The sequence below is a fragment of the Aricia agestis genome, chromosome 5 (genome assembly GCF_905147365.1).
Source record: "Aricia agestis chromosome 5, ilAriAges1.1, whole genome shotgun sequence".
In the NCBI taxonomy this organism is placed as follows: Eukaryota; Metazoa; Arthropoda; class Insecta; order Lepidoptera; family Lycaenidae; genus Aricia; species Aricia agestis.
The window spans coordinates 6,778,543-6,793,401 of record NC_056410.1 but is presented as its reverse complement, the minus strand read 5'-3'; the positions used below and the strand labels follow the sequence as shown (position 1 = coordinate 6,793,401).

Below are 14,859 nucleotides of genomic sequence, written 5' to 3'. Positions count from 1 at the left end.
TGTTGTTCGGCATAATATTTTAAGATTATCTTCGAATACTACGCGTTGCACGGAAATTATATTTTTCCCTTAAATAAAACTATCCTATGCGAGTATCCTTTTACAAAATATAACATAATAATAAATCGCGATTCATTAACCTCCTTTCTCTGTATAAAGTTTACAATGCATTCTCAATTCTTCAAGGAATTCTTCGATTTATCGTGCCTACGTAATTCGTAAGATTAAAAGTGTGTGTTTACAGCTTGCCGAGGCGAACAAGATCATCTTCATGAACGCGTACAAGATGAAGATCTCCATCATCATTGGCGTGTTCCACATGCTGTTCGGTGTCTGCATGTCGCTATGGAACCATCTGTGAGTCTTTAATTAAAACTTATTAATCGGGACTTAACGCGACTTAGTGCCTGTTTCACCACTTCCTTGTAAGTTCCGAATAGGCTATCCACAAATTAACTTGACAGATCAAGTATGTAAAGTTGTGAATAGCCTATTCTAGTAGTAATGCTACTACATACTTTTTTCTCGACGTTTCGGCCGTGTTCTGTATCTGTGAGTCTGTCATGTGTCGTTAGTCATTACTAACCGGAATTTATTAACCGCCTCAAAAAAAGGAGAAAGTTCTATTTTCAAAGTATAGTGAGTGTGGCAAAGCGCAAAAAAGTATACTATGTCGTTACCCGTGGTCTATATCTATGCCAAATTTCATAAAAATCTACCCAGTAGTTTTGGGGTCTATTCGATGCAAACAGACAAACACTAAAAAAATTTTTACTCTTTATAATTACTAATTGGTATATTATCCTATTTCCCTTCTCAGGTACTTCAAGCGTCGCATCAGCATCTACATGGAGTTCATCCCTCAGATCCTGTTCCTGACGCTGCTGTTCTTCTATATGGTGCTGCTCATGTTCATCAAGTGGACGTCGTACGGCCCCAACCCTGGAAACTTCGGCAGCCAGGAGTCAGGTGGGTAGTCTATGGCAGACGATCGAGCGTTTTGCACAGAATAGCAGAGAATGGCAGAATTAGGCAAGGTCCAGTGATAGGAATAATGAAGTCATTAGAATAAAATTTGAATAATCGGCAGGTTTATGTTATGTATAGTACAGTACAGTGCTCCCAAAGTGATAATGCGCATAGTAATTTTCGTAATTTTTCGGCAACGGTCGTATTTCCTTTCCTTTCCTTTAAGAAAAACAGCGCTTTGCAGCGACGTAGAGGCGCCTGACGTTGCTTGGACGTTACCATGGTAACGCCGCGATGGCTTCCCGGTGAGTTAGCGACAGCGGACAGCCACCTGCTATGTGATATTTACTTCTATTTCCTTTGAACAAGGTGTAAAATTCAAGTTTTATAGATTTGGGTGTTTTCGTGATTACGACAATTAGCGAAGATTTCCATGCGCATTATTAATTTGGGAGTACTGTAGTCTGTAACTAACACATTGTAGGTACCTAATATCGAACAAATGTGTTCTTAATAAAGTATGGCGACTGTATGGAATAAGATTATGCCCGCAGTTTTTTTACGCGGAAAATCGCTATCGCGCTAACTTACATCTTCAGGAATGAAAAGTATCCTGTCTTTTCCCGTTTCTCAAAGTATCTATACCAAATTTCATCTGAATCGATTCAGCCGTTAGAGCGAAGTAGCAGACAGGCAGACAGACACCTTCGCACCTATAATATTACGATCGATTCTAAACTCTTATGTAACGTATTGCAGAGTACGTGAAGCGCAGTGCTTTCTGTGCGCCGTCTATCCTGATCACGTTCATCAACATGATGCTGTTTAAGACTGACGAGAACACGCGCCCGCAGTGTGACGTCACCATGTACGCCGGACAACTCTTCCTGCAGAAGGTACGGTTTACGAGCTATACTCAACCTGCGGCCAGCAAAGACTTTGTCACTGGCCCGCGTGAAGTTAAACCATTTTGAAATTTCCGCCCACCGGTAAAGTGGAGCCAGGTCGTCGTGAAAGTCTTGAAAATTTTTTCACTTCCAAATCGCTAATTTTGAATAATGTTATTTTTTAACCCTAAAAATGTTTGCTTGTGGCCCGCGACATCAAGATCAAACATGTTTGTGGCCATATAAAAAAGTTGAGTACCACTGGTCAGTGGTCTGGTTAATTATTTATAAACGCGAATCAGACATGTTAAAAAAACTGCACACAGAATCGTCGACACACTTTCTAATAGAAGAAGACCAATAATTTGAAGAAAAAAAAAGATTTGAAAAGCAAAATGTCAGAAATTTGAAAATTTCACATAAACGAACCGCACGAATACACTTTGTTCACACATTACGATTTACATTTAATTAGTCAATTCTAATGATGTTATTTGTCGACAGCTGTTCGTGATTTGCGCGTTGCTGTGCGTGCCGGTGATGCTGTTCGGCAAGCCCTACTACATCATGAAGGAGCAGAAGCAGCGTGCCGTGAGTGTCGTTATTTATAGACGTTGGTTACATGATCAGTTTTACATCAATCTGATCCATCAATCTGGTAAAGATTGACGGAAAACTTATCGTCTAAACTCTAACCCATGGCACAGAATATATATTAGTAGTACCAACAGAAGTCCAACTCGTGAAACCCGTTTAAAAAAATAACAACTCTTGCTGCGATACTATAAAGTTCAAATTCCGACCGCGCAGTGCTAGGTGCCTACAATTATATTTGCCTACATGTACGCTCTCTTTCTATCGCGTAAGTCTTTTACCCTTTCTGACGAAATCAAGATTGTCACCTTTTAGAAAATAAAATAATCTTCTTTTAATTACTATAGCTACTAATAGTTATATATTCGATTATAGTGTAGGAGCTGGTCAGGAATTTTTTACAACTTAAACATAGTAACTTGTGTTTATTTATGTGTAGTATGCGGTTTGTTTGTAACAAATTGGTTTATTTGCTATGTTTGTGTATTTTTTTTATCTTTTTTGTATTTTAAAGTCTTAAATTACTTTATTGAAATATTTCTTCGACTTTTTTCAATTGTTCATATTTATCAGATTAATAATGATTCTGTCACAGCGGTTAAATCAATACGTAGATATATGCGACGAAAAAATCTTGCGCGCGCGTCGCCACTTGGATCAGATTGATGAAAAACTGATCGTGTAACGTACATCATAGACGTACCCCCTTACTAATAAATACAAAAATAGAGGTCTTACTAATAAATACAGAAAGAATAGAGGTCTTCCTATCTTCTTCTGCCACAGTGGAAAAGTGATATGACAGAGAAAGACAGCGAATGTTCAATAGTTGCGTCATAGGTAGACAAAATGTTGTGTAGCATATCTATTAAACTACTACTACTACTAACACTTAACTAACTTAATGAATTAAAACCTAGAACATACCACAAATCATATTATACAGTATACTGTATAACATGATATTATATATAACTAATAACGTACTACACACCTTATAGTATTGTTAGGTGTTAGGGTTCGAAGGATTTGGAGAGACAGACCTGCTGACTCTCTTGATGACTTTAATCACTAGCACTAGGTTTAAAACAAAGCACTAGGTCCAAAACAGTGTTAGCACTCACACTGTCCTAGGTCGTAGCCACTAGAATAGGTTCCACTAGAATCACTCTTGATCACTAGTTTTTCACTTCCAAGTCACCACTAGGATAGCTCAAACTGAACTCATTTACTAGCCCGTCTCCCTGCGGCTATTTATATGGGCCGAGGCGAGTCCGAGACTGTTCCAGAGAGTTCGTTTCTAGAATGTACCTGACTCGTGTAAACATGGGTTGAACGTTTCTAGAAAATACGTGCATGTAATCGTACACGTAACGCCATCCAGAGGTAGTATCGAGTAGGGGATTTATGTTGTCTGTGTTCTCCGAGTGGTTCCACTAGTTGACGCTGTGTGTCCGTATCCGTAACAGTATTTTAATATTATCCATCTTTTAAAGGCGGCTGGTCACCAGAGCATCGAGGGTGCTGCTGAGAACGGCACGGCAGGCGGCGCCCCTGTCCCCGCATCCGCTCACCACGATGAGGAAATCTCTGAGGTCTTCATACACCAGGTAAGGTGGTAAACCAGGGGTTCCCAAACTTATTTTGTCTACTGATCACGTTCATCAACTTTGAACAAAAAAATTTTTTGGCGCCCCCTTTGTTTCACCTAATTTTAAATTAAAGCCTCTACACAACGCCCCCCCATTTTTTTCTGGGTCCCACACCACCCTTTAGGCCTTCAGCGCTCACAAGGAAGCGTTATCGCCTACTTTGGAAAAGGCTGTGGTAAACGAAGAAGGAGCAGACAAAATGTATCGTCGAGATAACGTAATCGTTTGATCCGAATTTGAAGTAGATGTATTGGGCGGATATAAGATACTCGATATACAAATTGTGTTTCGTTTATTGTATATGATACGAATGGTCCGTGGTTTTTGTCAATTACAAACACTGTGTACCTAACATTATAGACAAGATCAAGGTTTATGTGTATCATGTAAAATTAATAAAAGGTAAGTATAATGTTTATGGCAAAATAACGTTTAATAGGTCAGCCTTTTTGGTATCTTTGATTAACTTACGATCACAATTTTGATGACTTTTTCAAACACAATTAAAAAAATTGTTATGTCAATATTTTGACGTTTATGCTTTTTAATTTGAAACAGGCCATCCACACGATCGAGTACGTGCTGGGTAGCGTATCACACACGGCGTCGTACCTGCGGCTGTGGGCGCTGTCGCTGGCACATGCGCAACTCGCTGAGGTCGCATGGAACATGCTGCTGCGGAAAGGTGCGGTATACGTTATAGCTGCGCGTACGGTGCGGACGGAGCGTCGTCATTTATCATTTGTCAGCTGCAGAAATAACGTTCCAGTGCACGCAGTACCATAGAAATCAATACAAACCAACAATTCCGTCCGCTATGTACGCTCCGATTCCGATCCGGTAGACGCGTACCGTATATTAAGTCACTTGTACTTTCAGTGAAATTAATTCATAGGTAGACGTTTTTTAGTCGTGTTATGTCAAGACTCAAGTCAATATTAGTCGTGATCAGGCGGGCTTGTCATTACTCGACAAAATTACGTAATACGCCATTTTTTAATCAATTTCGCTGAACGCGCGCATCTGCGTCAATTCCTGTTAATATTTTCAATCAAAATAAACCGGTTAAGAAGGCTTTAAAAAGTCCATTTTCAAACAAAACCGGATTAGTTCAGTCGAAGTAGTAGTAGTTGATACTAGTTTTTTTGCCACTGTGTAAATTTTTTTCTCGCGGACTAATCCGATGTTCGCCAGCTTCTCAATATTTTCGCTGTTTCAATATTTTATCAGAGGGGGAAAATCTGTTATAAAAAGTTTATTTATTTATTCATACGCGAAATGTAGTACTTATCCTCAAACGTCAATTTTTTCTGGACTGTCAAGATTTTTTTTGGAAAGATGACTTTATTTTTGGTATTATATATAAACAATGTAGTGCGTTTTGGTGATATTAATTAACTAAAAGTATAATATGGTTTCTAGGTCTGATGGTGGCGGGCTACCAGGGTGGTATATTCCTATACGTGGTGTTCGCGGGCTGGGCGGCCATCTCCGTCTCCATTCTGGTGCTGATGGAGGGGCTGTCCGCTTTCCTGCACACCCTGCGTCTGCACTGGTAAGCGCTTACCTATCAACGTCGCTTTACGAGGTGATTGATAAACATACGCAAATTACGGCGTAGAGGAACGCTGCTGCCTGCGAAATCCAAGGCCTTAAATTAACAAAACCGTACAAGAATATATTTTAATATTTACTTCAGATATGAAGCCACATAATATTCGATAATCTGGTCTACCATACAAGTGTTACATATTATATGAGCATTAAATATTAATATATAATTATTCCTTAGGGTCGAGTTCCAGAGCAAATTCTACGCCGGCGAGGGCTACCTCTTCCAGCCATTCTCCTTTGAAGTCATCCTGGACTCTGCTGGCACTAGCGAGGAGTAATGCGTGTGACTATTGCTGTTTCAATCGTAAAAAAGTATCGTGTAGCGTTCGATTTGAATCTATAATTTAATCGTTGAATGTTTATCTGTAGTCGTGAATTCCAAATTTGAATATTAACTTTTTTCGTCTGCCGCACAAAAATAATGCCGAATGTAATGTAGTGGCAGATTCTCAGTTTAGAGATTGAAAGGCGTTTGTAGGACTATTTAAAGTAATAAAGTATAATCTACTCTGCTTAATATATTTATCTTATATAGCATAGTTTGTCGTAAACAAAAAGATTTTAATAGATTAATTTCCCTGAGGTAAAGCAGGACTTTGCCATTTAATATCAATAATTTATTTTAAAGAATAAAGCGATGAAGAGTGAATTAGATACGATATGATTTTAATGGCATAAATAGTACACAAGCATCTTGCTTTAAAGAAGAGTAGTTAAATTTTAATAAATCAAAATAATGTTGATGTTTTTTATTTGTTTTTTTTATAACTCATTTTATAAGTTCAAATGTACTTAATGCTTGTAGTAAATTCAGTTTTGAGGCTCTCTCTACACAAAAATGTACCTATAGATCAGTTGATGTTGCATTTTAGTAAAAACAAGTGCTAATTGTAACCGATGTAGCTTCAGTATGAATAAATAATTTCCCTAGCACATATTGCTGTTTCATTTCACGTCATATTATTATTAGATATATCATATAGATACAAAATATAAGATTTATTATTATTAATTTTCATTTGCGGCTGCAAAAAGTTTAAATGGTTGAATCTCTAACAACAAGTGATCATCATTATTACAACATAAAGTTTATTATATTCCTGTCTGTGGGGTAAACAATGAAATCTTCAATCATATTCAGCTCCAATAGTGATGCTGATGTCCCCGGGCAGGACCGTGGTCTTGTGGTACCAACGGTTGGTGTCGACCACCACTGTAAACAAAATATATAAACCTATAATATACAGGATGTAACAAAACTAAGTGATAATACTTTAGGGTGTGTTCCTTGTAAAGATTTCACTGTGAAAGTAGCAGCGCTGAAGGACCATTTTTTTCACTTTTGTATGGGCAAGCGCCCCAGCATCACGAGTTTACCCATACAAAAGCGTATTCCCCATAGAAATTTTTTTTGATCATCAATAACAGTAAAATTAAGCTAATCCATTACACCTAATCGATTCAGTGCTGCTATTAGACATAAAATCGATTTTTTTCATAGACTTCGATTTATCGATTGCATCCCTAACCGACGCATTTCTTTTACATCTGTCATTGTGACATTTGCGAATACGTCTTTTAATTTTCTTTCTGATTCATTTCACAAAATAATAATAAATACTTTATAACAAGTGTGCGATTGAGCGCATTAGCGGCGGTGGCGATGGCCATCGAGATAGATACCTTAGTATGAAACCGCCATAGACCACACGCGCACTTGGCCACCAAGCGGCCAGCGGCCTGGATACCATAACTTTCGATGGCCGCTGTTGCCTATTGGGCTATGTGTCCATTGTGAAAAGTATTGTGACTAAGATGTTACTTACATTTTTGCTTAAATTACCTAAATTGCTTATGACTTATGAGAATGTATTCAATAATAATAAATACACACGTTTCGGTTATGATTTGTCACTAATATATGCGCCTTACTCTGTTTTTAGAGCAATAACGTTCGCTCCGGTATGACCCGTCAATAAAATAGGTGCTTTGAAGATTTTGAGGTTATTTTCGATTTTATCAAATTACTCTGAAACCCCGGTTTTGTTTACAAATATTTTTTTATAGGAGCTAAAGTGATAATCATAGACTTTAAGAAACCAAGTTTCGTTTTGACGCAAAATGGTACGGGACACCATATATTTTTGGACATTCTCCTTTTAGCAAAATCGGTTCAGCGGTTTAGGCGTGAAGAGGTAATAGACAGACAGACACACTTTCGCATTCATATTCGTATGGATATCTACTATTAAATGCATCTTGAAGTTTTGCGCAGCCTTTACAACTCACGGATCTCGCCGGGTTCCACGGTGAAGGTGATCCAGGCGCAGGTGTACAGACACTCCGGCGGCGGCGCCAGCTCCCAGCGCTTGCGCCCGCGCACCTGCGCCTGCCACGACATGTGCCGCACGCTGTCCACCTGGTGGTGATGATGATGAACTAATAATAAATGATCAAACGAACTTACCAAGTGAAGTTCGATCATTATTATATGAGTCGCTTTATTCGAAGATATATAATTAACCAAACGTAGTACCTTTGTATATCTGCTTGGCAATCGCGTTCTTTTAAAGACTTATGTGGGCAAGTTGAAAAATTACACGCTCGCTCGCTCGGTCACTCGGCGTTCCGGCATGTCTCATTATGTTTAGAGAGAAGTAATGCAAAAATCTTTCTTTCTTTCTTTGGGTACTGCAGCAAACATAGTTTCGTGCAGACTGGGTGGGAGGGAGATTATATCTTCGAATGAAGCGACTCATATAATAATGATAGAACTTCACTTGGTAAGTTCGTTTGATCATTTAGTATATTTCTTCGCTTCATTCTTCGATATATAACCAAACGTAGATTTTCAGAGTAACGAAAGAAAGATTTTTTTTTTACGAAAGACAATATTCATTATGAATAGTAATCATTATATTCGAGAAAGAATTTAATAATAATAATAGTCAGTAGAAACGAAACGTAAGAAACCTCTATGGTTTGTGATTCAAATGATAACACATTGGGATCATGGTGATTATACATATTATAATATAACTGATTCAGCGAAACCTTGTTCGTCGATAAAATTATGGCTAAGGAAAATATCGAAAATATTGGAGTCGCTAGTCTTGCCTGTCGACTAGTGTTTCCATACAAACGTTGTCCCCTGTTTCCTCCCTGGATAATGCCGCTAGAGTTATGATTTTTTTCCTGAATATGTATGGCCACTATTAGCATGTCCCTATGTTTTCTTTTTTTTTCATAATTTTATTTTGTATTATCTGATAAGTTTGATAATAATTTATATCGAGATAAGCCAGATACTGTTGATAAGTCTGATAATATCGAGACTTTGTCAGGTGAAATCTTTAATGATAATAATCGATCGAAATGGAATCGATCTACAACACTTATTATCAGGAATGTTTATAAGCAGTAGGTTATCTTAATCGTTTTTAGGATCATTTAAAACAATAATCTGGCGAATCCAAAGAGGGTTCACCTAACGTCAGTAGGAGCCCTGGATCTATCCGGATCTGGACCGGTTCTATCGGTGCCGGTACTCAGGAAAGCTTCGGGTTCATTCGAAACCTGATCGTCCCGTACCTATATTTGTCACTTTTAGTAAGCGACCAAATTAAATATTGGGGTAGCTCGTTATAATCGACTTATATGTCGATAAAATATGTTACGAAAAATATTGAGGGTAGTAACTATCTCGTTACGTAGATATTATTAAGTAAGTTTCGTTATACACTCGCGGTGTATCCCGAGTCCCAAAATTGGCGCAAGATTTATTAAATAATAAAAATTATATACCGGCAGACATAGTAAATTATAATCGTAGTTCTATATTTAGAACAAAATGATCGCGCGGGACGCGCATTGGTTGTTAACTGATGAGACTCGCAGTCAATCTAGTTATTAGCTCGAAATAGCTGTTCTCTATAAACCGGCAAAGATAATATTAATATTATAATAATTATTATTATGTTATTCTATTCATAGAACAAAGAGCGCGGAAAAACGCGCGGTAGTTGCTAATTTTTATTTTTAAACATTATCGGAGACTCGTAGTCAATCCATACATTATGTTGATTTAAAAAATATCAATATATTTTAAATTTAAATAGTAATTAACTAGCAGTTAATCCCCTCAAACCAGCCAACATATTATACTTCTATTTTTAGATAAAACATTTTCAGAGACACGAGGTCAATGCATTAGGATTGTGTTTAGAGGCTCGCAGTCAATCCACACATTATGGCGGTTTATAAAATAACTCCCTGTTAAGCCCCAAACCAGCCAACGTATAGTTCTATTTATAGAACAGATAATACATCGTCAAAAACTCGCAGTCAATTCCGATACATATAAATTGTGTTTAGAGACATTATGGCGGTTTATAAAATAACTTAATATAATTAAACACTTGCAGTAATTAACTTACAACTATTTCCCCCAATCGGACAAACATAATATAGGTAGTTCTATTTTTACAGGTATTTTTAGGTAAAACATCGTCAGAGATCCGCAATCAATTCCGATGCATATAGAATAATATAGATTGGGTAAAAGGACTCGCGGTCTAAACACACTGTACTTATTGACTCACAGTCGCAGTACATGCCGGTTAATTAAATAATTGCAGTAATCACCTGCAGTTGTTTCCCCCAATCCGGCAAACATATAGTACTATAATTCCATTTATAGAACAAATAAAGCATACATAATATTATAGATTGTGTATTATAAAGACTCGTAGTCCCAGCACATTGTACGTTTATTAACTTGCGGTCGTAGTACAAGCCGATTAGTATTGAATATAATTGGCTCGTCTAGGCCTTGGAAGTTTATTTAAGTATTTAATAGTAGGTACTTACATGTATTTTCTTGTTACACGATAAAATAACACAGACTTTAGTTACTTACAACACTGACTCAATCATCTTAATAATAATAACCAGCTGCGCTTTGGCATGGTTACTAAGTATACGTGTTCGCGTTGCCTCGCGTTAACAAAGAATGAGGCATGCCGGAACGCCGAGTGACCGAGCGAGCGAGCGTGTAATTTTTCAACTTACCCACATAAGTCTTTAAAAAAACGCGATTGCCAAGCAGATATACAAAGGTACTACGTTTGGTTAATTATATATCGAAGAATGAAGCGAAGAAATATAATCCTTGTCATAGTCAAGTCCCTAGACTAGTCTTTAGTAGTGATGTAATAACTAGACGTTTCCTGTTACATCCATACAAAATAGAATCACGCGTGAACCGTTGCTGACCCTTGATCTATTGTGAATTTGTGACTAAACATGTGTATGTTTAGAGTTTAGTCATAATGGTAGTGTTACCATTGTGACTAGGTACGCATGAATGATGAAACGTATTATTTTTTTCCTTTACTACGTGCCTTGCTGCATCATTTGGTAGTACTTAACAATTTTTTTGTTAATTGTAAATTGTAGCAGGTAGGTACAGCTATTATTTCACAATAATTTAAAGTGCAAATCATAGGTAAGCAACAAGCGTTTGGAAGCAGATTTTATGCGACATATTCTGTTTGTTGCTCACTTATATCAAGATACCTGATTGCTCTGCGGCATTCTGCGGTTACTTAACGTAAAAACCACTACTTACATGCATGTGCGCACCCTGGCCCGGCCCGCCCATGAAGATCCAATCCACCATATCGCTCTCCGCTGTTTTCGGTAAGAAGTACGGTCGCTTATAATAAGCCCGGAGTTTCCTCGTTTCCTCGTCGTAGCAAGTGCTCCAGCCGACGTACCACGGGTCACCAGAGAGGTTAGCTCGCTGATCATCCATGTTGAATACAGCATCCAAGGAATCCAGCCCCGACTTGTAAGCGAAGTAGAAGCAATCGTTTGTCTTCCTCCCCATTTTACCGTTGCGGTAGAAGTCCGCGAAGAATTTGTAATCGAATTCCTGGAATGATGAAATTTAAAGCTCGATCTGTGTATCAAAGTGGTAGGTATGTATTTGAATCCTGCTTTCAAATAAAGAGACCAACAGTTATACTTAGGCTGGTTCGGCCTTAGCTGCCAAGCCACTTACTATCTCAGGTATCAAACAAGAACAAAACATTGTACATAGGTAGGTGCTTAGAAGTAAACGTCTTTATACAGTATGGAATTATGGATAATTTTATTAACAAGAGCTAAAGATATTTATAATTAATATTTATTCTACTATCAAGGAAATGTTTACCGTATCAGACAAGGACAATATACCCATAACTAGGCGTATAACGTCTTAATCGTCGCGCGTGACTTTTTTCACATTAATTTTCATTAAATATCATAATATTATACAAGGTGTAACAAAACTAAGTGATAATACTTTAGGGTGTGTATGTGTTCCTTGTAGCGAGTTCACTGTGAAAGTAGCAGCGCTGAAAGACCAAAAAAATTTTTCACCTTTGTATGGGGAAACTCTTAACGCCGCGCGCTGGCTCATACCAAAGTGAAAAAAAATGTCTTTCATCGCTGCTACTTTCACAGTGAACTCTTTAACAAGGAACACGTACACATCCTAAAATATTATCATCTTAGTTTTGTTACACCCTGTAGAAGGTCTTACTTTCATAGCTCTCCAGTCCTCAGTAGCGTCAGTGACTATGACAGGTTTAGTGGTGTACGCGTAGTATTCCTCAAACTCTTCAGAACTGATGTCGGAAAGTCGCGTAATGTTCTCCACTCCCATACACATTGAGCAGTCTTCGGGCGCTCGAAACATGGACTTTGCGTTTGGAGGCATTTCTAGGATGCAGCTCTGAAATTTTAAAAAGTCAGAAATAGTGTCACAAGCAGAAAGTTAAAGAGATTTAAAACAATGTTTTGTACCTACTACTTGTCAAGCATTTTGTCTAACGTATCAAGCAAGGGCTTAACATGTTAAAATCTACTATAAACTAGGTACAAATCATTCCACCGATGTTTTATAGACTATGTGACAGTAATTATTAGTAGTTAAATAATAAACTATACCTACTTACCGAATATTTTCCCCCTAAAATACACCAAACAAAACCAAAAATAATAGCAATCAGCACAAAACCGTAAATGTTGATAATGTTTAGGCGCGACTTACTCTTCTTAGGCAATTCTACTTTAGATAAAAAGGAACAATTTAAGTTGAGACTGTTTATTTTATTTAATATTTTACTAAGTTTAACTTCTGCTGACTTAATTTTTTTATCACTCGATTTTGGAACTTCATCTTTTTTGGTTTGTTCCGCGGAGACCATGGCGAGTCCCGTGACGAAAGAAACGACGTGAATCCTAACTCAGCTTATATAGAGCCTGTAAACACTATGGAGTAGCTTTTTCTTGTGCTATTTTTTATAATGTTATTCTGTTTTTTAAATAACGTTCTAGTGATTTTTACGAATCAACTGCTACAAAAACTTTTAACAAAGTTAGCCTAATTTTGTTAGGTCGGGAAGTTTGTAAAGTGTTTATTTAGGTGTGAACCCATTAAAACCTATGGAATAACTTTTATATTTAATGGCCTAGCTAACTTTTAAAGGGTAGTAATGTACTATCGGAGAAGTTGATTCATAGGCAGATGGGGGACACTACGTAATTTGGTCGCGTTTTGTCAAATGCAGCCGACAGATCGCAATTAACCATAAAGTTAATATAACGACCTCTGTGGCTCAATTGGTTGAGTGTGTGGCAGCTGAAGCCGGGGGTCGCGTGTTCGAATCCCGCCGACGGAACAAAAAGTTTTCAATGTTCCCGGGTCTGGATGTGTATTAAATATGTGTATGATACAAATAAAAATCTTAAATATATGTATAGTACAAAAGTACTAAATATATTTCCGTTGTCTGGTACCTGTAACACAAGTCCTTCAGGTACTTAGCACGGGGCCAGACTGACGTGGTGTGAAGCGTCCATAGATAATATTATGATATTACCTAGTACTTATATTAACTTTATGCAATTAACATTGAATTGGCATGATCCGACCAAATGACGTGGGTCTGTCAACACTCAACTGCCTAAGAATCAATTTCCTCGATGGTACAGTAGTACAGCAACGCAAGTGCACAGCAACACCAGCCTAACGCTAACGCTAGGCTACGCTACAAAATGTATGGATAATGGATTTGACATTAGTATTCGCTAGCGAAGCGATGACTTATGTCAAATCGCATACATTTTGTAGCGTTAGCGTTAGCGCTTTGCTACTTGTCTACAGGCCCAGAGGAGTTACAAGACGTGTAAGTTGTAACTCTATGTATTGACTATTAGTGTGCCGTGGTCGCATACTATCAGTAAATATCTTAGCTTAGTCACTTAAAAACATGGTATGAGAACCAATACAACTTCTACCAAGGACCATCGATAGATTTAAAAAAAGTTAAAATAGGCTCCATAGAATTCTAGTTCCCGATGTATCTAATAAACGCCACTGTGCAGAGGGTGCAATAGGCATGAAATTGAAATTCATTATCAGCCCGCGACACCACAACTGCGACCCTATTTCGCGTCTCACGGCTCATGTACTGTCCTAAAAGGATAATCTCATTTACGGCAGATAAAACATTGCTGTGGAGAGCAGTCGCCAGTCGTAAGGCACTGGCGTGGTATATATGCGTCGATACCTACATCTTCTTATACTTATACTAGACGTTCCGCGCGGCTTCGCCCGCGTATATTAGATATTTCACAGACAAATAATTAGTCCACAAAAAATAGCCTATGATCCTTTACGTGGTCTACTTCTTATCTGTGCCAAACAATAGAAAAATTGCTGCAGTAGTTCGTGAGATAAGCCCTTTTTAAAAAAAATCCCCCGTTTTTTCCACATTTTCCCCTACTTCTTCGCTCCTATTAGTTTTAGCATGATAAAATATTATAGCGTATAGCCTTCTTCGATAAATATGCTATCTAACACTGAAATAATTTTTCAAATCGGACCAGTAGTTCCTGAGATTAGCGCGTTCAAATAAGCCCTTTCAAATAATGTCCGACCGTTTTTTCCACACTTACCTCTAGTTCTTCGCTCCTATTAGTCTTATCGTGATAAAATATAGCCTATAGCCTTCCTCGATAAATGAGCTATCTTACACTGAAATAATTTTTCGAATCGGATCAGTAGTTTCTGAGATTAGCGCGTTCAAACA

The 14,859-nt window shown here is 37.8% G+C and overlaps 2 protein-coding genes across 6 annotated transcripts in view; one reads left to right on the top strand and one right to left on the bottom strand.

The window, feature by feature from the left end:
• LOC121726889 (V-type proton ATPase 116 kDa subunit a1) overlaps positions 1-6,651 on the top strand; it is a 30,809-nt gene extending 24,158 nt beyond the window's left edge. For all 5 annotated transcript variants that reach the window (XM_042114529.1, XM_042114528.1, XM_042114532.1 and 2 more), the window contains 8 exons: positions 245-357; positions 821-969; positions 1,729-1,865; positions 2,361-2,447; positions 3,947-4,060; positions 4,661-4,787; positions 5,525-5,657; positions 5,895-6,651. In XM_042114529.1, coding sequence (XP_041970463.1) covers positions 245-357; positions 821-969; positions 1,729-1,865; positions 2,361-2,447; positions 3,947-4,060; positions 4,661-4,787; positions 5,525-5,657; positions 5,895-5,994 — 960 coding nt within the window. In that variant the 3' untranslated portion in view covers positions 5,995-6,651. The remainder of the gene's footprint in view (positions 1-244; positions 358-820; positions 970-1,728; positions 1,866-2,360; positions 2,448-3,946; positions 4,061-4,660; positions 4,788-5,524; positions 5,658-5,894) is intronic.
• Positions 6,652-6,804: 153 nt separating this feature from the next.
• LOC121727068 lies at positions 6,805-12,972 on the bottom strand. Its single transcript, XM_042114744.1, has 5 exons — positions 12,721-12,972; positions 12,306-12,497; positions 11,346-11,651; positions 8,006-8,135; positions 6,805-6,929 (listed from the first exon to the last, which is right to left on the bottom strand). The coding sequence occupies exons 1-5, from the start codon at positions 12,970-12,972 to the stop codon at positions 6,844-6,846; spliced, it is 966 nt and encodes a 321-aa protein (XP_041970678.1). The 3' UTR covers positions 6,805-6,843.
• Positions 12,973-14,859: the final 1,887 nt, after the last annotated feature.